The 25,833-nt window shown below is 40.3% G+C and overlaps 1 protein-coding gene across 2 annotated transcripts in view; it reads left to right on the top strand.

The window, feature by feature from the left end:
- Positions 1-25,833, top strand: part of LOC122552771 (metastasis-associated protein MTA3-like) — a 168,216-nt gene that overhangs the window by 41,456 nt on the left and 100,927 nt on the right. For both annotated transcript variants that reach the window (XM_043695692.1, XM_043695693.1), the window contains one exon: positions 8,498-8,624. In XM_043695692.1, coding sequence (XP_043551627.1) covers positions 8,498-8,624 — 127 coding nt within the window. The remainder of the gene's footprint in view (positions 1-8,497; positions 8,625-25,833) is intronic.

Below are 25,833 nucleotides of genomic sequence, written 5' to 3'. Positions count from 1 at the left end.
CAACTTCCCACTACTTGGATCACATTAAATGGCAGAGCAGACTCAATGGTACGCATTGACTACTCCTTCTCCTAATTGTTATGTTCTGATACATGTGGTCCAGTCAGATCTGATGATGTAAGGCTACAATACTTTTCTCCTGTATCTATTCAAGTCTCTACTCTTTGGATTCTACAAAACACAGATGAATTGTGTTCTGGGGTCACACCCAGAGTGAAAGAGAATAGAGGTTTGAATGAGTACTCATTAGTTAAACGTGGATGTAAATATTGAACATGTTGGTAGTCGCAGAATGGTACGAAATGTAGAAATTTAGAAAATAGGAGCAGGAGTAGGCCATTCAGCGCTTTGAGTCTGCTTCACCATTCGTTATGACCATAGCTGACCATCCAATTCTGTAACCTGCTCATACGTTTTCCCCCTTACCCTTTGATCACCTTAGCCCCAAGGGCCAACTCCTTGAAATCGTAAAATGTTTTATCCTTGACTTCTTTCTGTAGCAGAGAGTATTACATGCTCACCACTCTCTAGATGAAGATATTTCTCAGTCTTAATGGTTTACCCCATGTCTGTTGACTGATTAAAGACTCTCTCTACCATCGGGAACATCCTTCCTCTATCTATCCTGTCTAGTCCCTGCGTTAAAGTACCTTTTCAAGACAGTTCAGGGAATCCCTGATGGACTTTACCTGTAGCCTGACTTGGTTTGTCCCAGAGATTGTACTCTGTGGCAGTCTGGAATATAAAACTCTGTCAGTTTAATTTAAATTATTACCTTTATTTACCAAAGGCATCAATGTTACACTATAACATAGATACCTACAAGCCAGGCTTGAGCTCTTACCCCTAGGAGCCCTCTCAGGCTACTCTCCTTATTGTTGGAAACAAGCTAATACAGAAATTGGTATTAAAATTACAAAAATGCCACATCCACTTAATCAGCAATACAATGGCAAAAGTTTGCAGAGGAAGAGAAACTCATTGCCATGTCTGAGTAGGCATGACTATTAAGCTATATGCACATCAAAGTGGGACACCCTTGATCCAGCCAAGCTAGATGGTCAATTGGCTAGTACATTTTAACGAGAGTCCGGTCTAAATTATGTGGAAAAGGTCATGAGGTAATTTTGCTCAGCTAACATGTCCAATATCATTGTCTTACAAAATGACTCTCTCTTTTAAAATCATTTTCGCTTCACAAAATGCAAATTAAATTCATAATATTCCTGGATCTTGGGGTCCAGTGAACAACACACAAACATTAAATTCATGACAAGGTAGTGTTCGCTCAAATCAGACCATAAATAGTAAAATTTTCCACCAGCTTTTGTCAGGTCTCTGTCTCTCTCTGTGTCCCTTGAAACCTTCAGTCAGGGAATGTAATTTACAGAAGAAAGTTTTCTCTCTCTCACTCTCACAAGTTCCTTACTATTCCACTTTCAACCTTTGTTTTTCTAGCCTGTAAGGGTAATGAGACATTCCCAGTCCAGGACAGTCAAGATGAGGGAACTGAGCTTCATAAATTCAAATCTGCTCAGTGTGGTATACATGAAAATGTATCAGGATTTTTCTATTGCGTGATTATTCTACTCAGCTAATTAAATTACAAGTTCTTTTCATATTCAGTATGAGTTTTGTTAAGAGTCTTTGGTATAATCTAGTAATTTAGTAATTCTACATTCTACTGTGAAATATGCGCCTCTGGCGTGAAAAGTAAGTACTGCCACACATTCCACAAGTGAACAAATGTTATCAACTTATTTACACCGATCCATTGATGCTAAGAACAGATGTCTCCACTTCCTTTGAACAAGCACTTTCCTGCATTCTCTGCAGCAAATGTATCACATTTAAAACTATACGCTTTCTCACCTGCCAAATTCTTCTCAACTCCAATGAACGTAATCCTAACCAATTCAACTTCTCGTCATATGTCCATCTCACCATCCAGGAATCAGTCTGATAAACTTTCGCTGTACTCCCTTGGCAAGAACATCTCTCCTTAGATAAGGAGACCAAAACTGCACACAGATTCCAGATGTGGTTTCACCAACGCCCAATATAATTGCAGCAAAACATCCCTTTTTCTGTACTCAAATCCTCTTGCTATGAAGGACAACATATTATTTGCCTTCTTTACTGCCTGCTGCACCTGTATGCCTACCTTCAACTTGTGTATGTGGACACAGAGGTCTCATTACATATTCCCCTGTTGCGATTTATAGACATTCGAATAACAATCTGCCTTCCTGTTTTTGTGCCCAAAATGGATAACCTTACATTTTTCCACATTGTACTGCATCTGCCATGTCTTTGCTCATTCACCAAGCCTGGTACAATCACTCTTAAGAATCTCTACGTTCTCCTCACAGCACATAGAACATAGAACATTACAGCGCAGTACAGGCCCTTCGGCCCTCGATGTTGCACCAACCTGTCATACCAATCTGAAGCCCATCTAGCCTACACTATTCCACGTACGTCCATATGCTTGTCCAATGACGACTTAAATGTACTTAAAGTTGGCGAATCTACTACCGTTGCAGGCAAAGCATTCCATACCCTTACTACTCTCTGACTAAAGAAACTACCTCGGACATCTGTCATATATCTATCACCCCTCAATTTAAAGCTATTCCCCTCATGCTCGCCGTCACCATTCTTAGAGAAAGGCTCTCCCTGTCCACCCTATCTAACCCTCTGATTATCTTATATGTCCCTGTTAAGTCACTTCTCAACTTTCTTCTCTCCAGCAAAAACAGCCTCAAGTCCTTCAGCCTTTCCTCGTAAGACGTTCCCTCCATACCAGGCAACACCCTAGTAAATCTCCTCTGCACCCTTTCCAAAGCTTCCACATCCTTCTTATAATGCGGTGACCAGAACTGTAAACAATACTCCAAGTGTGGCCGCACCAGAGTTTTGAACAGCTGTAGCATAACCTCACGGTTCCGGAACTCAATCCCTCTATTAATAAAAGCTAAAACACTGTATGCCTTCTTAACAACCCTGTCAACCCGTGTGGCAACTTTCAAGGATCTGTGTACCTGGACACCAAGATCTCTCTGCTGATCTACACTACCAAGAACCTTACCATTAGCCCAGTATTTTGCATTCCGGTTACTCCAACCAAAGTGATTCACCTCAGACTTGTCCGCATTAAACTCCATTTGCCACCTCTCAGCCTAGCTCTGCAGCTTATCTATGTCTCTCTGTAACTTACAATATTCGTCGTCACTATCCACAATTCCACCGACCTTAGTGTCGTCTGCAAATTTACTAACCCACCCTTCTACGCCCACGCCCTCATCGTTTATAAAAATGACAAACAGCAGTGGACCCAACACCGACCCTTGTGGTACACCACTGGTAACTGGACTCCAGGATGAACATTTCCCATCAACCAGCACCCTCTGTCTTCTTTCAGCCAAGCCAATTTCTGATCCAAACTGCTATATCTCCCACAATCCCATTCCTCCGTATTTTGTACAATAGCCTCCTGTAGGGAACCTTATTGAATGCCTTGCTGAAATTCATTTACACCACATCAACCGGTTTACTCTCATCTACCTGTTTGGTCACCTTCTCAAAGAACTCAATAAGGTTTGTGAGGCCCGACCTACCCTTCACAAAATCGTGCTGACCATCCCTAATCAAATAATTCTTTTCTAGATGAATATAAATTCTATCTCTTAACGTTTTCCAACACTTTACCAACAACTGAAGTAAGGCTCACTGGTCTATAATTACCAGGATTGTCTCTACTCCCCTTCTTGAACAGGGGAATCACATTTGCTATCCTACAGTCTCCTGGCACGATTCTTGTATTGTTGAAACTTTATTGCTGGAACAGCACAGCAGGTCAGGCAGCATCCAGGGAACAGGAGATTCGACGTTTCGGGCACAGGCCCTTCTTCAGGAATGAGCAGAGAGTGTTCAGCAGGAGAAGATAAAAGGTAGGGAGGAGGGACTTGGAGGTCCAACACTTACCAACAACTGAAGTAAGGCTCACTGGTCTATAATTACCAGGATTGTCTCTACTCCCCTTCTTGAACAGGGGAATCACATTTGCTATCCCACAGTCTCCTGGCACTATTCTTGTAGACAATGACAATTTAATGATCAATGCTAAAGGCTCGGCAATCTCCTCCCTGGCTTCCCAGAGGATCCTAGGATAAATCCCATCCGGCCCAGGGGACTTATCTATTTTCACACTCTGCAGGATTTCTAATACCTCTTCCTTGTGAACCTCAATCACAGCTAGTCTAGTAGCCTGTATCTCAGTATTCTCCTCAACAACATAGTCGTTTTCTAGAGTGAATACGGTCGAAAACTATTCATTTAGTGCTTCCCCTGTCTCCTCTGACTCCACTTCCCACTACTATCCTTGATTGGCCCTAATCTTACTCCCACCCAGTTTTGTGTCATCTACACATTTGGAGATATTTTGTTTAGTTCCCTCATCTAAATCATTAATCTATATATTGTGAATTGTTGGGGTCTGAATACTGATCCCTGTGGTTTCTCACTATCCATTGCTTGTCGTTTGGAAAAAGACCCATTTATTCGTACTTTGTTTCCTATCTGCCAGCCGGTTTTCTATCCATTTTAATACACTATCTATAATCCCTATAATCTATAAACCTTACATGATAATCTCTTATGTGAGGCTTGTCGAATGCCTTCTGAAAGTCCGCCTCAGTTGCTCTCTTAGTTACACCCTTGAAGAATTGCAGTAAATTTGTCAAACTTGATTCACTTTTCATAAATCCATACTGACTGTTCAATCCTGCCACTGTTTTCAAAGTGCTCTGCTAATGGATCATTGACTCTAGCATTTTACTTGCTACTAATGTCAGGCAGACTGGTCTGTAAGTCCCAGTTTTCTCTCTGCCTGCCTTTTTAAATAGAGGGGTTTCATTAGCTATCTTACAATCTGTATAAACGGTACCAGAATCTCTAGAATCTTGGAAGATGACTACCGATGCATCCACTATTTCTGGAGCCACATCCTTAAGTACTCTGGGATGTAGATTTTTACTTTGGGGATTCATCGGCCTTTGGTCCCATCAATTTTCCTAACACTATTTCCCTATTAATATTGTTTTCCTTAAATTCCTCCCTGTCACTAAACTCTGTGTTACCCAACATTTCTGGTATGTTATTGATGCTCTTCTTTTGTGACCACAACCGAAGTATGTATTTATTTGGTCAACCATTTTTTGTCCCCCTTTATAAATTCCCCTCTTTTTGACTGTAAGGCATCTAAATTTTCCTTCAATTTTTTTTTCTTTTCAAATATCGTCAGAAACTTTTAGAGTTAGTGTTTATGTTCCCCACAAGCCTACTCTCATACTGTATTTTCCCTTACTTAATGAATAATTTTCTTTTGTCTTAGTTGTTGAATTCTAAACTGCTCCCTCTTCTCAGGATTGGTTTCTTTTTTCTGGCTAATTTATGTACTTCTTCCTGGATCTAATATCTATCTCTAATTTCTATTGTAAGGCATGGTTTGGTCACCTTTCCATCTTTAGATTTGTGCCAGCCAAAAGTGAACAGTTGTTGCAGTTCACTCAAACACTTGTTGATTTTTTTTGCCATGCCTTTCCACTGCGATCCCTTTTAAATAATAATCCTAATTTGTCATTGTGAACTCATGTATCATACCATCAGAGTTGTCTCTATTTAGATTCAGGACCCTGGTCTGAGCATCAACTATATCACTGTGCATCTTGATGAAGAATTCTATCATATGATGCTCGCTCATCCCGCAGGGGCCTTCCACAGCTAGAATGACAATTATTCCTTTCTCCATTACATAATACTCAGTCTATAAAGGCCTTTTCTTCAGTTGGTTCCGAAAAGTATTTGTCCAGAAAACCCATATACACTCCAGGAATTCCTTCTCAACAGTATTATTACGAATTTGACTTCTCCAATCCATATGCAGATTGACGTCCCCTGTAATTACTGATGTTCCTTTTTTCATGTGTCTTTAATTTCCTCTTTAATGCCATTCTGAACATCACCCAAGTGTTTGGCGTTCTACATACAATACTATTTTATTTTGCTGCCTGATGTTTCTCAGCTCTACATTCTATATTATTGGAGCTAATATCCTTCCTAATATTGAGTTAGTTTCCTCCTTAACCGGAAATGCAACTCCTCCATCTTTTCCTTTTTGTCTATCCTTCTTAAATACTAAACGCTCGTGAATGTTTAGTTCCTACTTCTGGTCATCTTTCAGCCATGTCTCCATAATCCTGATTATATCAGACCTCTTTTCATCTATTTGTGTGATTAATTCAAACTCAGAGAGCCTCAGGGCTTGTCTTTTTAACATTACTTGTCCCATTCCCATTATTTTTCACAGTGCCTCAGTTTGATCCTAATCCTTGATTTCTCTGCCTCTCACTTTTCTTATTTTCCTTTTTTTGCCTTGATGGTCCTGTCCATGATTCCAATTTCTCTGACTTCTTGTGTAGATTTCCAGTCCCCACCATTTTAGTTTAAAGCCTTCTCAACGACTCCAGCAATTCTTCCCTTTGGACATCCTCCTGTTCAGTTTGTACTTGTTCCATCTCCTCCAGAAGTGACCCAATGCCTCAGTAATCTGAAACCATTCCCTTCACCCCATCTTTTCAGTCAAATATTTATTTGATATAACCTGCTGTTTATACTCTGACAAGTATGTGGCACTGATGATATTCCTGAGATCAGTACCTTAGAGATCCTACTTGTTAACTTACTTCCTAACTCCCTATTTTGTGCTTGTAGGAGTTCACGCTTTTTTTTTAAACTATGTCACTCGTGCCACTGTATACCACTGTTACTGGCTGTTCACCCTCCCCCTCCAGAATGCCCGGTAGCTGCTCTGAGATATCTTCACCCTAGCAATAGGGAGGCAACTTATAATCCTGGAGTCTTGGTCTGAGCACAGAAATAAGACCATAAGACCCATTCAGGAGTCCTCCATAGTGTACGTAGCCACAGGCACACCTCCAAAACCTAGCCTTCCAGGTGCTGCAGCTGGAGTCATTACCTGCACATTTACTAATCACAGGCACTGGAAATGTACCCAATTTCCTACTTAGAGTAGGAAACCAGTACAGCTTTGAACTCTTATGCCATGATAGACTCCTTTTGAAATATACCTTTTGGAAGATTCTTAATATCAAACTATCAATTAATCTAGGGCTCTAATTTCCTGTTGATCCTTACTATAGAATATTGGCCTTATAAACTCTAAAGCACAAAGCACCTCTTCCACTTTGCACCAAGTTCCCACTATGCTCCAGGTTTCCAGATACACCTATTCACGCTGGCTGTGCCTCACTCAAAATGTTCTCTTTCCCAACTGCTCATGCGTCAAGTTTACTAATATGATATTGATTTTCTCATGGGAATTGAAGGATCCAGTTGAAGAAGCTGATATGTTACAATGTTGAAAGTGCAGTCTTAAGTGAATTTGCTGAATGTTTTTCCAGGGGAGGTTATAGAATAAAGTTGGGATGGAGGATGTTTGTGGAGAATGATATAGGGTAGTGATAAAAAATGCTATCATCTCTGACTATCTTGGTGGAAGTAACAAGACCATATGAAATGGCAGGATCACATGAAGTGACAAGGTCAAGGGAGAATTTCTATGGAGAGGTATTCATGGAGTTTTTTGAAGCACATTATGCTTGTAATCTTGATGTACAATTTATTTGATGTTTCAGTCTCAAAGGTGCACTGTCACAAATGTTGTTTATCTCACTGGTAAAGCTTTGATTCAGCTCATTTCTTGCCTGTGTGATTTCCACACTAAGCTATTGTAATGGTCCCCTGATGGCCCCAAGACTCTTCAAGAAGGTCACATGCCATATCATTTTTAAGTTTCATTTAGCTCTCAGATAGTTTTGTATTTGTGCAAAACATTATATTGCAGAAAAAGTACAAAATCCGTGCAGTGAAAAGAAACAAATGTTTCAATGATAAATTTCAGAAGACCCTACAGAAGATCTTAGGTTCTGATTTTTATCAGCTGTTGCCAGCTGGCCATTCTGGTAAAATGTGGAACCAGTTATTGTTTCCTTAAAATAGTGTAGTTTAAAACCAGAGTTAATGATTATTTACTGAAATCAGAATTGCTGTGGTGTACAATAGGTTCAGGCAAGTGTATTGTACTTTTGCCACATTTTCCCAATCCCTTGGGTCATTTTGTGCCCCCAGTATTCTCAAGGATCCATTTCACGATCTATCTGTACGTGTGATAATTGCCTATTGTGTTACACGCCTCACTGAGTGATGTTCAGTTTACGAATATGCTTTTGAAACATCAAGGATATATTTCAGCTCAGTGAGGACAAATGCAGAAAAGGAATTTGTGTGCTTGCACTGCAAATTTGTGTGGTGTATTGGTTGAAGACATAACTTTCCATGTGGGGGTAAAAAAAACTTTTAACTGCTCTAAGCCTCCCCAAGAAAGTTAATATATTTTGTATTTTATCCTGTGCAGAAGAAATGGAGGAAGAACTGGAAACGCCAAGTATTTTAGATTTGACAGAAAAACAAAGACATCAGCTTAAACACCGAGAGATATTTCTATCTCGCCAGTATGAGTCCCTTCCGGCCACACACATAAGGTACGAAATTGCATTTCAGTTGAAGAAATTAATTTGTGCTAAATCCTATCTTGTGGATTATGCATAGAGATGAACATCTTTGGATACAAATCATTCAGCTCCTTTTATTCTAAAGTGTTGTAGTTGAGTGTTCAGTTATTTTATTTGTCCAGTTAAATTTGCCATTAGAAACTGATTGTGTTATGTAATCACTGATACTTGTTGTCTTGACTGTCTTTCGTGAGCACTTCTCATATGTGTTTCATTTCAAAGGAGTTGCACTGCTTTATATTCGGTTGTGGCAGCTGCAGTAGTCGTAGACTAGCTTCTCCCAGGACTTGAAGTTGATGTGAAAGCTTCTAAGTGAGTTCTTAAGAGTGCTCTTATAATCCTTCCTTTGACCACTATGAGAGCACCCAGAGCAGGATCTCCACTGAAGATATTCTTTGGTAAAAGAGTGTATCAGGCATCTAGGGAGTATGACAGGCCCCACCATCATTGTCTCGATATAGTATAGATGTTTGGCAAGTCATCGCATGTGAGAAGTCACATGACACCAATAGGTTTATTTAAAATCAAGCACTTTGAGCACTGCACCTTCGTCAGGTCAAATGACTTCACCTGATGAGGGACCAGCACACCAAAGGCTTGTGATTTTAGATAAACCTGTTGGACAGTAACGGTTTTGGGTGACTTCTGATTTTGTCCTCCCCAGTCCAACACTGCCAGTATCACATCATGATCACATGTGAGCACTTCAGTGTCCAGTGTTTTGTCCTGACAACTAATCATCAGAAGCTTCAGAAGGCAACTCAAGTGAAAGTGGTTGAGCTGCTTGGTATGAGTTTGGTACACAGTTCAAGTGTCCGATTCAGAGACTAATGTGGGTAGAGCCCTTTGCTGTATAGATTTTCAACATGATAGGTATATGTACTGTTCTATCCCAGACTGGTGTTTGAAATCTGGCCTTGTTTTGACAATATTTGCATTTTTTTTTGTTGTAAGTATAGATATGTTGAGGAGAATGTGCTGTTGAGGTAAATTAACTTATCCACTACTGACAGCATGTGGTCATGGTATATGACCAGGCTTGTGTTCTGGGTGGAGCTTCCCTGGAACAAGCTAGTGCATTACTTCATTCTCCTTTGCGCTGATTGTGAGATTGAAATTGATGCATTCAATCAAGAATAAATTCATGCGTCGTTGTGTCTTCAACTCTGAACTAGCAGCCAGTGTGGGCTTTGGCAAACAGGTAATCACTGTGATTACATTGAATCATCACTGATGTAATCTTAACTCCTCAAGACGATTGTTTTATTGAAATAGATATTTTTAAAATTAAGGTGTTGTTTAAACTAGAGCCAGGGAGCATTGATTAATTGAATGGAATTTTACTTGCAATGGGTAGCAGAGTTCTTTTTTGTGACCTTAAGTTTGCAGAGGATTGAACATGGCTTAATTATTCCAATGCTGACCGAGAGTTATCAGATGGTTTTGATAACAGATGAGCTGAGATTGGGAAATCTTAAAGACAGAAGTAAGCAGTCTTAATTGTATGACATGTATTTGGCAGTTCATCTCTGCATCAAATAAAATCAAGGTTGTGATCATATGGTTTAGCCACAGGCATTTCCAGAGAGAGAAATTAAGTCAGTGGCTTGGTTACAGTGCTTGTGGCAAGAAACAAAGAGCGTGCTTTCAGTCTTCCATTCAATTAACTTGCATTTAATTGAATGCAAGTTCTACTGATCAGGGGCTAGACGCCAGGTAAGTAATGTGACAACTTGGACATAGTGGTTCAGAGAGATAGTGGTGACGTAGAGCTGTGTTGTCAGCATGCATGCTGTCAATTTAAGTGGTTTCATACTACGTTATTCTGGGCAAAGTTAAAAATCTCACAACACCAGGTTATAGTCCAACAGGTTTATTTGGAAGCACTAGCTTTCGAGGCACTGTCTGTTCACCACCTATTGCTTCCAAATCGAAATCTAGTGTCTCCAAATAAACCAGTTGGACTATAGCCTAGTGTTGTGTGATTTTTAACTTTGTCCACGCCAGTCCAACACCAGCACCTCCAAATTATGTTATTGTGGGATACTGTAAGTACTGAAGTTTCCCAAAGGACATTTGTTTTGATAAATGGGTGGTCAGGTATTTTGGCTACATGATGCTCAACTTATGTGAGACCAAAGAAAGACCCATGTGAGATGGCAGAGATAATGTGTAGGCTGTCTGTGGTTGGGACTGAATAGATATAAATAGAACAAAACATGTGAAATCTGACCCAGCTGCATGACATTTAACAAGGATTGGAACAGAATGGAGTGATTAACTGCATTAAAGTTTGCAGACAGGTCGAAAAGTAATGAAGACATAGTTTATCTTTACCATTGAGTAAGAGATTATTTATGACTTTGTCAGGGCCTTGTTGGTACTGTGGCAGAAGAAATATGGCTAGGGGAAATTCAGACATGACATTCTAGGATAGATGCGAGTGATTCGGAAGTTGACAGCATGTTCAAGGATTTTGTAAGGTAAAAGGATACTGGAAATGGGGTTCCTTATTTGCAACATGAGGGAGGGAATTGAGATTTTATTTTCCCCCGAAAAGGCGATGACAGGGGATTTCAAGGCAAGGAGGACCACATCTAATCAAACTCTAAACAATATCAGCAGAGAAACAAATCATTTAATCCATACTGGTGTTTATGTTCTACATGAAGTGTATTTAGCTCTTATTTCCTCTTCCCTCCCTAATCTTCAAACCCACCACCATGCATGCAGCAGTCCTTCAGTTTGCTGCTTCAATGTTATCTGTTTACTCACTCTATGTAGCAACGAATTCTACATTCTTACTAATCTGTTTGAACCCCTCTAGTTTGAATTCTGCCTTTGCCGTTATACCAAAATTACAGATGTTAGATTCATACCTTGTGCCAGTGACAAAGGAAAGCTATCCCTCTTTGACCCTTTCACTGTCTCTTGCACTCCTTGATGTAATTGACTATCCAATTCTCTTCTGAATAGCTTCTGTTTGTTATTGTCCAACTGGATGTAAATGTACTAATTTAGTTGCATTTTAATTTAGCTAACAGAATAATTTGCAATAGTTTCTCTCCCACCACTCCACCATTACCTTTCTGTTATACTTGTTGCTTGTCAGCCATCATTCAAAAAAACAATGTCAGTTTGTCCATATATGCTGACAGCAATGATCTCCATCACCTCATGACCTTGCTTGACTCCTATCTCCTTATTCTGGACTCCTACTAAAATGGAAATTGTTTCTCAACATCCCAGCTGATTGACGCTCTTCATAATATTGAAGGCTGCTACCATGTCTCCTCCTAGTGTTGCATTTCTGAGTAAAAGTAGGTCAGTCTGATGAACATTTTCTGTTACTTGCACTACCTTAATTTTGGTAGAAGTTTCTTAAATCCTTTTGCACTTTCTCTAATACTTCAGATTCTTTTTGTATTGTGGAAGGCAGAACTGCATGTAGTCATTCAAGTTTGATCCAAGTGAAGTATAAATTTTATATTGCTTGCTTACTTTGTCTTTATGCTTCTAAAAATCAGCACTTTGCTTGCACTCTTTATGACTGCAACAAATTGTGTTGCCATGGGAGCAGTGCATTTCTTTCTGCAAGTCCATATTTAATTTCTTCCTTTCAAGGATTATGGCCGAGGTATTTCTCCTCCAGATTAGAGCGCCTCACAATCTTAAATTGTTATTTATCTGCTCGATTTGCAAACTTCTGTGTTTACCTTTTACTTTGATCTAATTCTTGTCTTCTCATTATTAGCTACAGCAATTATAGTCCTGCAGTTCTGAAATGAATGTTGTATGTGAACAGCAGTGGCTTCAGAACAATTCTTACTGGCTTTGCCGTCCGTTTTCTACTAGAATGAGTGAGGTCCGTTAATTTCTCCTGCATTATCCATTTACCATCATATTTCAACTCATTCTCAAACTAGCCTCTGGCTCCACATTTCCGTATGTATTGTGTTTTTTTAATATCCCACCTTATTTGAAGGCCTTCTGAAATATGTGTGTGTGTTGGTTTATATATGAACAAAAGCAGTGGGAGTACGAGGCAGCTCTTCAGCCCTGTTAAGCCTTATCTGCCATTTTGTGAAACCATGGATGATCTACTACTTCAACACTGATTTCCTTCACTAACCCTGTATCCGTTGATGTTCTTAATATGTAAAAATCTATTAATCTCATTTTTTGGACATACTCAACAAGTGAGTTTCCTTGGCATTCAAAATTTGTTAGAAGATTTGTAGCTCGGGTGCTCGTTGTTGTGGTTCTGTTCGCTGAGCTGGGAATTTGTGTTGCAGACGTTTTGTCCCCTGTCTAGGTGACATCCTCAATGCTTGGGAGCCTCCTGTGAAGCGCTTCTGTGATCTTTCCTCCGCCATTTGTAGTGGTTTGAATCTGCTGCTTCCGGTTGTCAGTTCCAGCTGTCCGCTGCAGTGGTCGGTATATTGAGTCCAGGTCGATGTGCTTATTGATTGAATCTGTGGATGAGTGCCATGCCTCTAGGAATTCCCTGGCTGTACTCTGTTTGACTTGTCCTATACTCGTACTGTTGTCCCAGTCGAATTCATGTTGCTTGTCATCTGCGTGTGTGGCTACTAAGGGTTGAATGAACACCAACTAGCCACGAAACGACACTATCCTTAGTAGCCACACAGCAGATGACAAGCAACATGAATTTGACTGGGACAACACTACTATTATAGGACAAGCCAAACAGAGAACAGCCAAGGAATTCCTAGAGGCATGGCACTCATCCACAGATTCAATCAATAAGCACATCGACCTGGACCCATTATACCGACCACTGCAGCGGACAGCTGGAACTGACAACCGGAAGCGGCAGGTACAAATCACTAAAAATGCCAGAGGAAAGATCACAGAAGCGCTTCACAGGAGGCTGCCAAGCACTGAGGATGTCACCTAGACAGGGGACAAAACGTCTGCAACACAAATTCCCAGCTCGGCGAACAGATCTTTGGCATTGCTCTGGCCTATTATTTGTTAGGTCTTTCACTAATTCACTAAGGCTTTTTGAAATCTGTTGAATCTGTTGCATACTTGTCTTTAGAATGTTTCCTTACTGCAGCTATTAAGTAATTACATTACATTTACGTTTACATTACGTTACAGTGTGGAAACAGGCCCTTCGGCCCAACAAGTCCACACCGACCCGCCGAAGCGCAACCCACCCATACCCCTACATTTACCCCTTACCTAACACTACGGGCAATTTAGCATGGCCTCTTCACCTGACCTGCACATCTTTGGACTGTGAGAGGAAACTGGAGCACCCGGAGGAAACCCACACAGGCACGGGGAGAACGTGCAAACTCCACACAGTCAGTCCCCTGAGTTGGGAATTGAACCCGGGTCTCTGGCGCTGGGAGGCAGCAGTGCTAACCACTGTGCCACCGTGCCGTCCAAGGTTATTAGTTAAAGGTTTATAGGATTGCTTTATTTTTAAAGATATGAATTGCATTTGATGATGATGTCGATGTTAGCTCGTCTTGTTTTTTAAACTATCTGATGGCATAATCCATCTGAATCTAGATGGGACTTAACTGACCTCTCAACTTGTCTTTTAACTGTAACTTTTTCAAGTTGCTTTCTCACTGCATATCTTAACCCCATTTCTGAGTAGACATGATCCTGTGGAGTGAAACTCCTTTTGCGGATGTAAACAGAAAATTTAGCTTGGCAATTGCCATATTATACTCGCACATGTCTTTGTTAATAATGCATATGAGAACTTCACTAGATATTTTTCTTGCCAATTTGTTACTTGTTTCAATCCCCTTTCCTCAAATCCATGTTGATTACCCTTTCTTAATAAATACTTTATCCATCAATTCTTTAATTGAGAATTTTAGTGTAATTAGTATACCTATGTGTCTACTGTGATGTTTCTTGACCTCCTTTACATAGGAATCATGTCAACTCTGAAGTAATACTCAAACAAAAGTTACAACTTGCAAGGGTTCACCATTGTTTTAAACCTATTATATCGCTAATTTTCTGAGTTCTGTTGAAAGGTCATTGACCTGAGAAGGTTAACTGCTGCTTTTCTCTCTAGATGTTGACATGCCCATTTAGTAGTTTTTTTATTATTAATTGTCCTTTTGTCTTTGGCAGTTGTCAGAGCTGGTAATTCTGTGAATTATATGTGAAATCGAAAAAGTCCACACTTTTGTGTAATGCACTTCTTCATAACGCAGTTCTAAATACTGCCATATGCATTTAAATCGTGCAGATGTTGAACCTGCTATTTCTGATGAGATAGAGTCATACAGATGTACAGCATGGAAACAGACCCTTCGTTCCAACCCGTCCATGCTGATCAGATATCCCAACCCAATCTAGTCCCACCTGCCAGCATCCAGCCCATATCCCTCATATACCCATCCAAATGTCTTTTAAATGTTGCAATTGTACCAGCCTCCACCACTTCCTCTGGCAGCTCATTCCATGCCCGTACCACCCTTTGTGTGAAAAAGTTGCCCCTTAGGTCTCTTTTATATCTTTCCCCTCTCATCCTAAACCTATGCCCTCTAGTTCTGGACTCCACAACCCCCGGGGAAAAGACTTTATCTATTTACCCTATCCATGCCCCTAATAATTTTGTAAACCTCTATAAGGTCACCCCTCAGCCTCCGACGCTCCAGGGAAAGCAGCCCCAGCCTGTTCAGCCTCTCCCTATAGTTCAAATCCTCCAACCCTGGCAACATCCTTGTAAATCTTTTCTGAATCCTTTCATGTTTCACAACATCTTTCTGATAGGAAGGAGACCAGCATTGCACGTTTTATTCCAACAGTGGCCTAACCAATGTCCTGTACAGCCGCAACATGACCTCCCAACTCCTGTACTCAATGCACTGACAATAAACAAAAACATACCAAACACCTTCTTCAGTATCCTATCTTCCTGCGACTCCACTTTCAAGGAGCTATGAACCTGCATTCCGAGGTCTCTTTGTTCAGCAACACATACTAGGACCTTACCATTAAGTGTATACGTCCTGCTAAGATTTGCTTTCTCAAAATGCAGCACCTCGCATTTATCTGAATTAAACTCCATCTGCCATTTCTCAGCCCATTGGCCCATCTGGTCAAGATCCTACTGCAATTTGAGGTAACCCTCTTCGCTGTCCACTACGCCTCCAATTTTGGTATCATCTGCAAACTTACTAACTGTACCTCTTATGCTCACATCCAAATAATTTATGTAAATGACAAAAAGTAGAGAACCAGCACCGATTCTTGTGGCACTCCACTGGTCACAGGCCTCCAGTCTGAAAAACTACCTTCCACCACCACCCTCTTGCTTCTACCTTTGAGCCAGTTCTATATCCAAATGGCGAGTTCTCCCTATATTCTGTGAGATCTAACCTTGCTAATCAGTCTCCCATGGGGAACCTTGTTGATAACCTTGCTAATCAGTCTCCCATGGGGAACCTTGTTGAACGCCTGACTGAAATCCATATAGATCACATCTATCGCTCTGCCCTCATTAATCCTCTTTATTACTTCCTCAAAAAACTCAATCAAGTTTGTGAGACATGATTTCCCACCCACAATCCATGTTGACTATCCCTAATCAGTCCATGCCTTTCCAAATACATGCCCATCCTGTTCCTCAGGATTCCCTCCAACAACTTGCCCACCATCGACGTCAGGCTCACTGGTATTTAGTTCCCTGGCTTGTCCTTACCACCCTTTTTAAACAGTGACACCACGTTAGCCAACCTCCAGTCTTTTGGCACCTCATCTGTGACTCGATGATACAAGTATCTCAGCAAGAGGCCCAGCAATCACTTCTCTAGCTTCCCATAGAATTCTAGGGTACACCTGATCAGGTCCTGGGGATTTTTCCACCTTTATGCATTTCAAGATATCCAGCACTTCCTCCTCTGTAATTTGGACATTTTGCAAGGTGTCACCATCTATTTCCCTACAGTCTATACCTTCCATATCCTTTTCCACAGTAAATACTGATGCAAAATACTTGTTTAGTATCTCCCCCATTTTCTGCGGCTCCACACAAAGGCCGCCTTGCTGATCTTTGAGGGGCCCTATTTATGCTTTTGTCCTTAACATATTTGTTAAAACCCTTTGGATTCTCCTTAATTCTGTTTGCCAAAGCTATCTCATGTCCCGTTTTTGCCCTCCTGATTTCCCTCTTAAGTATACTCCTACTTCCTTTATACTCTTCTAAGAATTCATTCTAAGGATAAATTGCCATTGAATGTTTCTTCTGAACTTACATTGCAGTTAAAGATACAATATGGGAAACCTCTTCATTAAATTGACAGGATAAAGTAAAGATCAAATGAAAATTTAAGCTGTGGAAGTCTGTAATCAAAGTAGTGTGACTGCCTTCCAACTTTTTTATCCTGCATACACTGTCCATTTGACAACAGAAAGGTTCCACATTCTGTTGCTTGCGCATAAGTATGTAGTCAGGCTTGTGAGAATATTGGGGACTTCCCTTTCCAATTTGACTCGCTGTACAAATTCCATTTGTCTAAAAGTGCAAGATCAGTAGAGCTGCTTAAGTATGTTAGAAGGGGGAAAGTTGGGGATGTTTGCTTGCACAAGTCTTTCGGTTTCTTGAAAATTTTTGAAAAATTTGTTATCTGCTTGTAGGATGATGATTCGAGCTTTTTTATGAAAACCGATAAATTTTAAACCAGGAATAAAAACAGAAATTGTTGGAAAAGCTCAGCAAGTTTGGCAACATCTGTGAAGGGAAATCAGAGTTAATGTTTTGGGTTTGGTGACCATTCCTCAGAACCAGTTTTAGTTTAAATCTGATTTCTCTTTACAGGTGCTGCCAGACCTGCCGAGCTTCTCCAGTAATTTCTGTTTTTGTTTGTGACTGTGACAGCATCCACACTTCTTTCGGTTTTTATTAAATTTTAAGTCGGTTCTCAATTATTATGCAGGAACTTGTGGCTTTGCTACTATACTCAATGTTTTATCAGTGCTGAAAATCTGTATGGATTTTTTGCATACTGTTTCTCCTATTTAAGTTTGCAACTCTGAATATTACATGGAGACACAAAATTAAGCATTTATTGCCGAAGAAATACTAAGCCAAAGAAAACAAAATGGTAAAGCTTTGATGCCACCTTTGGCATGTCTGTGCATTTGCATTTATTAAACAGCATGATTAGATTTGCCCAACCCAGTGTCCTTGTTGATTTCTGCTGTATCTTTTAATTGTCAGTGAATGTATAAAATTTGCCACAATTTCACACTTCACTTTCTTCTCCTGCCTAAAGCTTTTCATCAAATTATTCTGCAGTGCTCTGTGAGTGATAGAATTCCTCAGGGTAGTGTCCTCAGCTCAACCACCTTCAGTTACTGCTTCAACCTTGCTACCATTATGAGCTCAGAAGTGGGTGTAAAGGTAAATTTGCCACTGTCCTACCAGACCTTAGGGCTTCTCTGTCATTAGAGAGAGATGACTGATAGTGACTTAATATGAAGGTCACAATGCCACAGGGGTTGCAGGAAAAAGGTTGAGAGGGAGGGTCCTTCATTGTAATCTCAGCCAGTGTGCAAATTGAACTCATGCTGTTGGCATTATTCTGTGTTAGAAATGAGCCAGTCAAGCCAGCTGAGCACAATGTTCAGCACCATTTGCGATTTCTCAGATACTGAAGCAGTCCATGTCCAAATGCAGCAAGCCTGCACAATATTCAGGCTTGTGCTGAAAAGTGGCAAGTAACATTCTTGCCAACAAATGCCAAGCACCGATCATCTCCAAAAAGAGAGAATTTAACCATTATCTAATGTCTTTCAAAGGCATTACCGTCACTGAAGACCAACTATCAATATTCTGAAAGTTGCCAGAAACTGAACTTATATGAATGCAGTGGCTATAACAGCAGGTCACAGGCTGGGAGTCCTGAAGGAATCTGCCTTCTTCAACCACTGTCGTCTGCATGCTGTAGGTTGACCCCCAATTCCCTTAGAGAGGGAATTGCAGGATTTTTACCAAGTGACAGTGAAGGAACAGCAATATATTTCCAAGTCAGGATGGTGGGTGTCTTGGAGGAGCACTTGCAGATACATGGCGTTCCCATGTATCTGCTGCTGTAGGTGGAAGCAGTCATGGCTTTTGAAGATGCTGTCTTAGGATCTCTGGTGAAATTCTGCAATGCATCTTGTACATAATACCTTAGTAGCAGTAGTGTGTGGGTGGATGTGGTATCAATCAAGTGGTCAGCTTTGACCTGGATGAAGTCAAGCTTGAGTGTTGTTAGAGCTGTACCTATGCAAGCAAGTGGCGAATATTCCTTCACACTCTTGACTTGTGCCTTTGAATATGGTGGACAGGCTATGGAGTGTCAGGAGGTGAGATTTTTCTGCAGTATTCTTAACTTCTGACCTGCTCTTGCAGCTGTTGTATTTATATGGCGAGTCCAGTTGAATTTCTGATCAATGAAAACCCCCATGATGTTGATTGTGGGGGTTCAGCGATGATAATACTGTTGAATGTCAAAGAGTGGTGGTTAAATCGTCTCTTATTGGAGGTGATCATTGCCTGCCATTTGTGTGGTGCAAATATTACTTGCCACTTTTCAACTCAAGCCTGGATACTGTCCAGGTCCTATTGTATTTGAATATTGGCTGCTTCAGTATCTTGAGTCATGAACGTGCTGAATATTGTGCAGTCTATGGTGAACATACCCACTTATGATCTTATGTTGGAAGGCAGGTCATTGATGGATTAACTAACGATGGTGGGGCCTAGTACAGTACTCTAAGGAACTCTGAAAGAGATATCCTGGAGCTTCAATGACTAACCTCCAACAACCACAACTATCTTCCTATGTGCCAGGTATGACTCCAACAGTGGAGAGTTTGCCCCCGATACCCATTAATTCAAGTTTATCCAGGGCTCCTTGAAGCCATACTGTTGGTGGAATGTGATATTGATGTCAACAGGTGCTGGTGCATAAAAAATATTTTATATAATTGCAGTAATGCAATTTCTGCTGCATTTAGATTAGCACATGATTTTCTTGAACAGTGACGTCTTTACAATTCAAATGACCTCAAATTATAACTCAGATAATGGATAACACAGCTCTGTGCTATTTGACAGACTCGTTCTGATAGCAACTTTTCAGTGAGGCCTTGTGCTGCTGGCATAAGAAGAGTAATTCAGAAACATGTAAACGTTACTTGCTTTATAAGTGTCTCAGAATTTGCTTTTCTTGAATGTAGGTACGGTGCATGAAATGTTTTTCATGTGAAAGGCAAATGTATGAAGTTGGACAATTATGTCTGACCCTCGCGGTTAACCTAGTTTATTTCAATCTTTCATTTGTCCAGTTCATGCTTATTGTCCAACTCATTCTGTGACATGTTTCTGTCCAAATAAAATTGAAGGGGATAATGGTTAGAGAAATTTTGCAGATTTGAAAATGTCAAGACTTGTATATAATTTTAGGATTTTTTTAAGTTTCACTATCATGGACAAACTAAATCAACTTTTCCAGATAACTTAATGAATGTAATGAATGATGTCTCCTGCACAACTTTTACACCAGTTCCTTTCCTGGGGAGTGTTGAAATTACTTTAGAACTGATATGAAACGTAAGATTAGGACTGATGTTTGGGATTATAATTGTCTGTTTGGTATTATTCATAATTTTCGTTTGTGTCCTCTGGTTCAAACTTCATTTCTTTTTGAAGTAATAATCTGGGTTTACCCCATCTATATTTAGTCTCCCTGCCCCTACGTCCAAATTAATTTATTTCTGAGCTGTAAAATTTAAGCTTCTCATTTTTCCACAGCAGTTATAAGGATAATCTGAGATTTCATCTAAGTTAAATATAGGGTTATCTGCCTGTGGCTTAGTAACTGAAACTAAATTCTGAACTAAATGTGATTTGAAGAGGTTTTGTAAGGCCTTCGGTTTGATTGCTGTAGAATTGTTTTCTATGATGTTGGTTCATGTAAAACCTTGATTCTACTTTGTAATCTTCCTGAAACTTGTTTTTTAATCATGCTTTTGATCACCCATCCTAATGCTCACAACAGTTTAATGTCTGATCATTTTTAATTTCCTGAGATCATGGGATAGTTTTCTATACTAAATTATAAGACAAAGGGGCGGCACGGTGGCTCAGTGGGTAGTGCTGCTGCCTCACAGCACCAGGGTCCTAGGTTCGATTCCAGCCTCAGGCAACTGTCTGTGTGGAGTTTGCACATTGTCTGTGTGGGTTTCCTCCAGGTATTCCAGTTTCCTCCCACAGTCACAAAGACGTGCGGGTCAGGTGAATTGGCCATTCTAAATTGTCCATAGTGTCAGGTGCTTTAGTCAGAGGGAAATGGGTCTGGATGGGTTACTCTTCGGAGGGTCAGTGTGGACTGGTTGGGCCGAAGGGCCTGTTTCCACAATGTACAGAATCTAATCTAATCTTAATAAAACAGCTTTTATTCCTGTAGCGCCTTCAGTGTTGTCTCAGTGGTTAACACCGCTGCCTCACAGCGCCGGGACTCAGGTGATTATCTGTGTGGAGTTTGCATATTCTCCCCTTGTCTGCGTGGGCTTCCTGTGGGTGCTCCGATTTCCTCCCACTGTCAAAGGATGTGCAGATTAGGTGGATTGGCCATGGGATATGCAGACTACAAGGATAGGGTTGGAGGGGTGGATCAGAGTGGGATGTTCTTCAGTGTGGACTGGATGGGCCGAATGGCCTTCGGTATGGTAGGATTCTGTGATTCTGTGATTCTATGATTCTGTCCTATGAACTCAACAATAAAGTCATCAAATTCCATGCATTCTCATCCGATAGAGAAGAAATGTATTGATTAGTCTGCAGTGAAATATGGATAAAACATCCAGGAACTTTGACATTCCAATAAACAAGACCCCAATCAAAATTGGTTAAAGAAAACATCCTTGTAAAGCAACAAAAATGCACAATTGATGTTTTTTTCATCTTGTGTGACCCTTAGCATAAAATTAAAACCAACAGCCATACTTATATGCAAATCTTCACTAAAGAGTAAGTTCAGACTGGCATTGTCATCCATGCTTATGAGAGATGCAGGATTGATGATGGCTAGTTCAAGAAATGGATCAAAATGTGGATTTTGAGACTAAAAGGACTTAAGGAAGTGAGAGGTTTGCTCATCCAGTTCATGTTCAGATCACGCCATGTTAACAATATAGTCTATGATGTGAGAACAACCAACACCAACATGGCAGTTATACCCAGTGATCTTGAGAATGTTGTTTATTAATCGCCCTCTCGAGGACAGTTTCTCAAAGATATGAAACAATTGGATGTTTGAAAGTGTTCGATAAATGTAGAAATAGGCAAGCACCCTCACTAGCAGAATTGTGCGACTGGATTATAGATCTATGAAATGAACTTGATCCTGATATTAGGGAAAAATAAATTGTAACATATGGAATATGGCATGCACTTGACAGTACCAAGAACAATTGCAGAATAAATAAAACTGAGGAAGATCTGTGAGATGATGGGGAAACATGGTGACTCAGTGGTTAGCACTGCTGCCTCACAGCATCAGGGGCCCAGGTTTGATTTCTGCCTCGGGCAACTATCTGTGTGGAGTTTGCACATTCTCCCCGTGTTTGCATGGGTTTCCTCCGGGTGCTCCAGGTTCCTTCCACAGCCAAAGATGTGCAGGTCAGGTGAATTGGCGATGCTAAATTGCCCATAGTGATAGTGCATTAGTCAGGGGTAAGTGTAGGGAAATGGGTCTGGGTGAGTTACTCTTTGGAGGGTCGGAGTGGACTTGCTGCGCCAAATGGCCGGTTTCTACACTGTAGGGGATCTAGTCATTCTATTGGCTGTATTATTTGATGATTCAGATAGTGATTTAGAATAGTTTAGAAGGGTTTCAATGTTAAGTTTAGCAGATAATTTGTTGTGGCATGTATTTGCATTCCATGAAATGTATGTGCTTTGTAATATTATATATGTAAACTTATACATGTAAACTCCTCAGAATCATTACTGTAAAAGTCAACATCATTATGGTTGATAAAAGTCATGATGTTGACTTTTATAGTAATGATCTTGAGGAGTTTACATGTATGCTTGGTTGATTTTTATCAACCAAAAGTGGTTGATAAAATTCAACTTTTTCACAGTACATGTATTCCCAAAGTTTTTTCAGAATTCTTCTCTGATCTTTCAATTTTGTTGTTTGCATGTGAATAATCTTTTTAATTTTTTTTTAAACTGTTGATTACTCAACTTCCTTACAGGGTGCCATATTATTTAATGGTCATCTTCCCTCAAATCCTCTCCCTCTCTTCCCTTCAAGTCTGCTTTCATAGTGTTTCATAGAATATCTCATGGATTAGAGTGGTCCTGATGAAGGGCTTTTGCCCGAAACGTCGATTTTCCTGCTCCTCGGATGCTGCCTGAACTGCTGTGCTTTTCCAGCACCACTCTAATCCAGAATCTGGTTTCCAGCATCTGCAATCATTGTTTTTACCACAGAATATCTCATGGCATGTTTAGAGAACAGTAGAGGCCACTTGGCCCATTGAACCAATACTAACACTTTGCAAGAGCAATTAGGTTTCACTCAATGCTCCTTTTAAGTTTTGTGACTCTACAAATAAAAAATGAAGGGTTGAACATTGAAACAGATCAACTGCATATTTGAGATTAGTGGTCTTGATGTTCCTTCATCAGAAATCATTGCATTTTTGCAGTAAATAATTTAGACCAAATTGAAGCTTGATGGGTTTCAGTGATATATTCAGAATTGTTCGGAATTCTTTGCTCTGAATTTGCAGGGTTCGACATCTTGCGTACCAATCCTTTGTGTTATCTTCGCTTGAGATTTCATACAGTGTAAAGGAATGTCACATTGCTGAAGGTGACAGTTTCCCAGCAGAAAGTTCAGTTTCCTGGACAGTCCCTTTGGAATGTGCTATTTTGGGGATTCCACAAAGTACCCATGTGTAACTTACTTTTACACTGAAAATAATGACGGTATGGCTAATGAAAAGAACAGGCCTTTGTGTCACGTGTTGCAGCTTACTTTAATTGTGGACTTAGTTAATTCACATTCCTCTAGAATGAAGATTCTACGTCAAAAATGCTAATGAATCTTTTTTATATATACAAAACTATGCATGTACATGTATATCAAACATTCAGTTATTAAAGGTTTTGTCTTGATGTTACAGGCATTGATAGTGTACTTGTTTAAATGGTAGCTCAGTAGGTAGCACTGCTGTCTCACAAAGCTAGGGACTCTGATTCAATTCCTGCCTTGGCTGACTTAAACAAACAGCTCTGCCAACCATCCAGCCCAAACTTTGGGTCTGCTACGTGGATGACACCTTTGCCATCACTAAATGCAAGAAAATTAGAGGAAACCTTCAAGACCATCAACAATACCCTTACTGGCATAAAATTCACTAAAGTAGAGATAAACAGCACCAAACTGCCATTCCTAGATGTTGCAGTAGAGTGAACAGCCAATGGGAACCTTCAAACCAGCGTGTACAGGAAAATAACACATACAGAGCAAATATTGAACTACAGAGACAATCATCCCAACACCCACAAACCGAGCTGCATTAGAACATTATTTCAATGAGCCACCGCACACTGCAGCCCAGAGGAACTACGAAGAGCAGAGGAAAATCACGTATACAGTGTGTTTAAAAAGAATGGGTACCCATGAACACAGTCCACAGATTTCTGAGCAACAAACCCAAAAAGCAGACAAAATACGTCCAGAAACCCTAGCCACTCTCCTCTATATCAAAGACACTTCGGAAGTGACTGCCAGACTACTCAGACCCCTTGGCGCCATGGTAGCCCACAAACCCACCAACACACTAAAACAGCAGCTAATGAACTTGAAAGACCCTGTACAGACAACAGCAAAACTAATGTCATTTACAAAATACCTTGCAAGAATTGTAACAAACACTACATTGGACAAACAGGCAGAAAACTAGCCACAAAAAGACATGACCAACTCTCACTAGTATCTTTACATACAGATGAGGAGGGACAAGACTTCGACTGGGACAACACATCTATCCTAGGACAAGCCAAACCGAGACACATGCGAGAATTCCTAGAAGCTTGGCATTCCAACTGGAACTCTATCAACAAACACATTGACTTGGATCCCATTCACCACCCCTTGAGGTAAGAAAACAGGAAATTACATCACTACCAGAATGACATCACCAACCCAAGGAAACCTAAGCACAAAATGCGGGCCATACGACCAGTGCTTCACCGGAGGCCCACTGATGATGATACCTACTATCGTGACGAAACGTCTGAAAATAAACCTTCCAGCTCAGTGAGCAAACATACATCCAGCTTTGTATCCTTCTGCATAAAAGACATGCCTACTTTCACAATTAAATAGAATATGATTAATTTACCCATAGAATAGTTAATCCACTGTTTGTCTAAAATTACTTTCTTTTCTCTTGTGTTCCAAGGTCTGCTTGTTTGTTGGTTTTAGATCACCTGCTTTTGTAAGTCTTCAGTTCAAACCTTCAAATGCTGAAAACTAATGCAGGGATAAAGCTGCTCAATATTTAGAGTTGCTTTCTCCCCCCAGTATATAGAACTACAATAAACATTATTCGTCTTTTATTTTCCTGGGCTTTGTAGCACATACTTAAGTCAGTTTCCAAACTAGTTTTTCTGTAATGGGTTCCAAGTCTGTCACTAGAACCGATAAATTGTGGGAAGTCAGTCCATGTGAATCATGGCTGACCAGAAAGCTCTGGCTGTTATTCCTGCTAGGGGTGTATTAAAAGGATTTGCAAGTTGATGTCAACCTGTTGGACTAACTTATTGACTGCATCATCTGTTGCCTGAAATGGAATTCATACTGGCCCTATAGGTTCAGAGGCAGTAGCGAAGGCATCTCTGAAACAAACATCTAAGGGAAAATAAAATATGAAAATGTCAAATATTTCTGCTTGTCTTATTACTTTACCACCTATTTACTAATTTAGTCACTTACTGCTTCAGTCATAATGTGAACACCAAGACTATCTTAGTCAAAATATTCAGTGATATCATATTCTGTGACTAGAACTGTGGCACATCATTTCTTGTTTGTAATGATAATTCATGACATTTGATGTAGGCAATCACTTCAATGTGTTCCCTTATGCATCCCCTCATCTG

Source organism: Chiloscyllium plagiosum, chromosome 9 (genome assembly GCF_004010195.1).
Source record: "Chiloscyllium plagiosum isolate BGI_BamShark_2017 chromosome 9, ASM401019v2, whole genome shotgun sequence".
Classification (NCBI taxonomy): Eukaryota; Metazoa; Chordata; class Chondrichthyes; order Orectolobiformes; family Hemiscylliidae; genus Chiloscyllium; species Chiloscyllium plagiosum.
The sequence above is the reverse complement of the archived record's forward strand: the minus strand, read 5'-3'. Positions and strand labels throughout refer to the sequence as shown.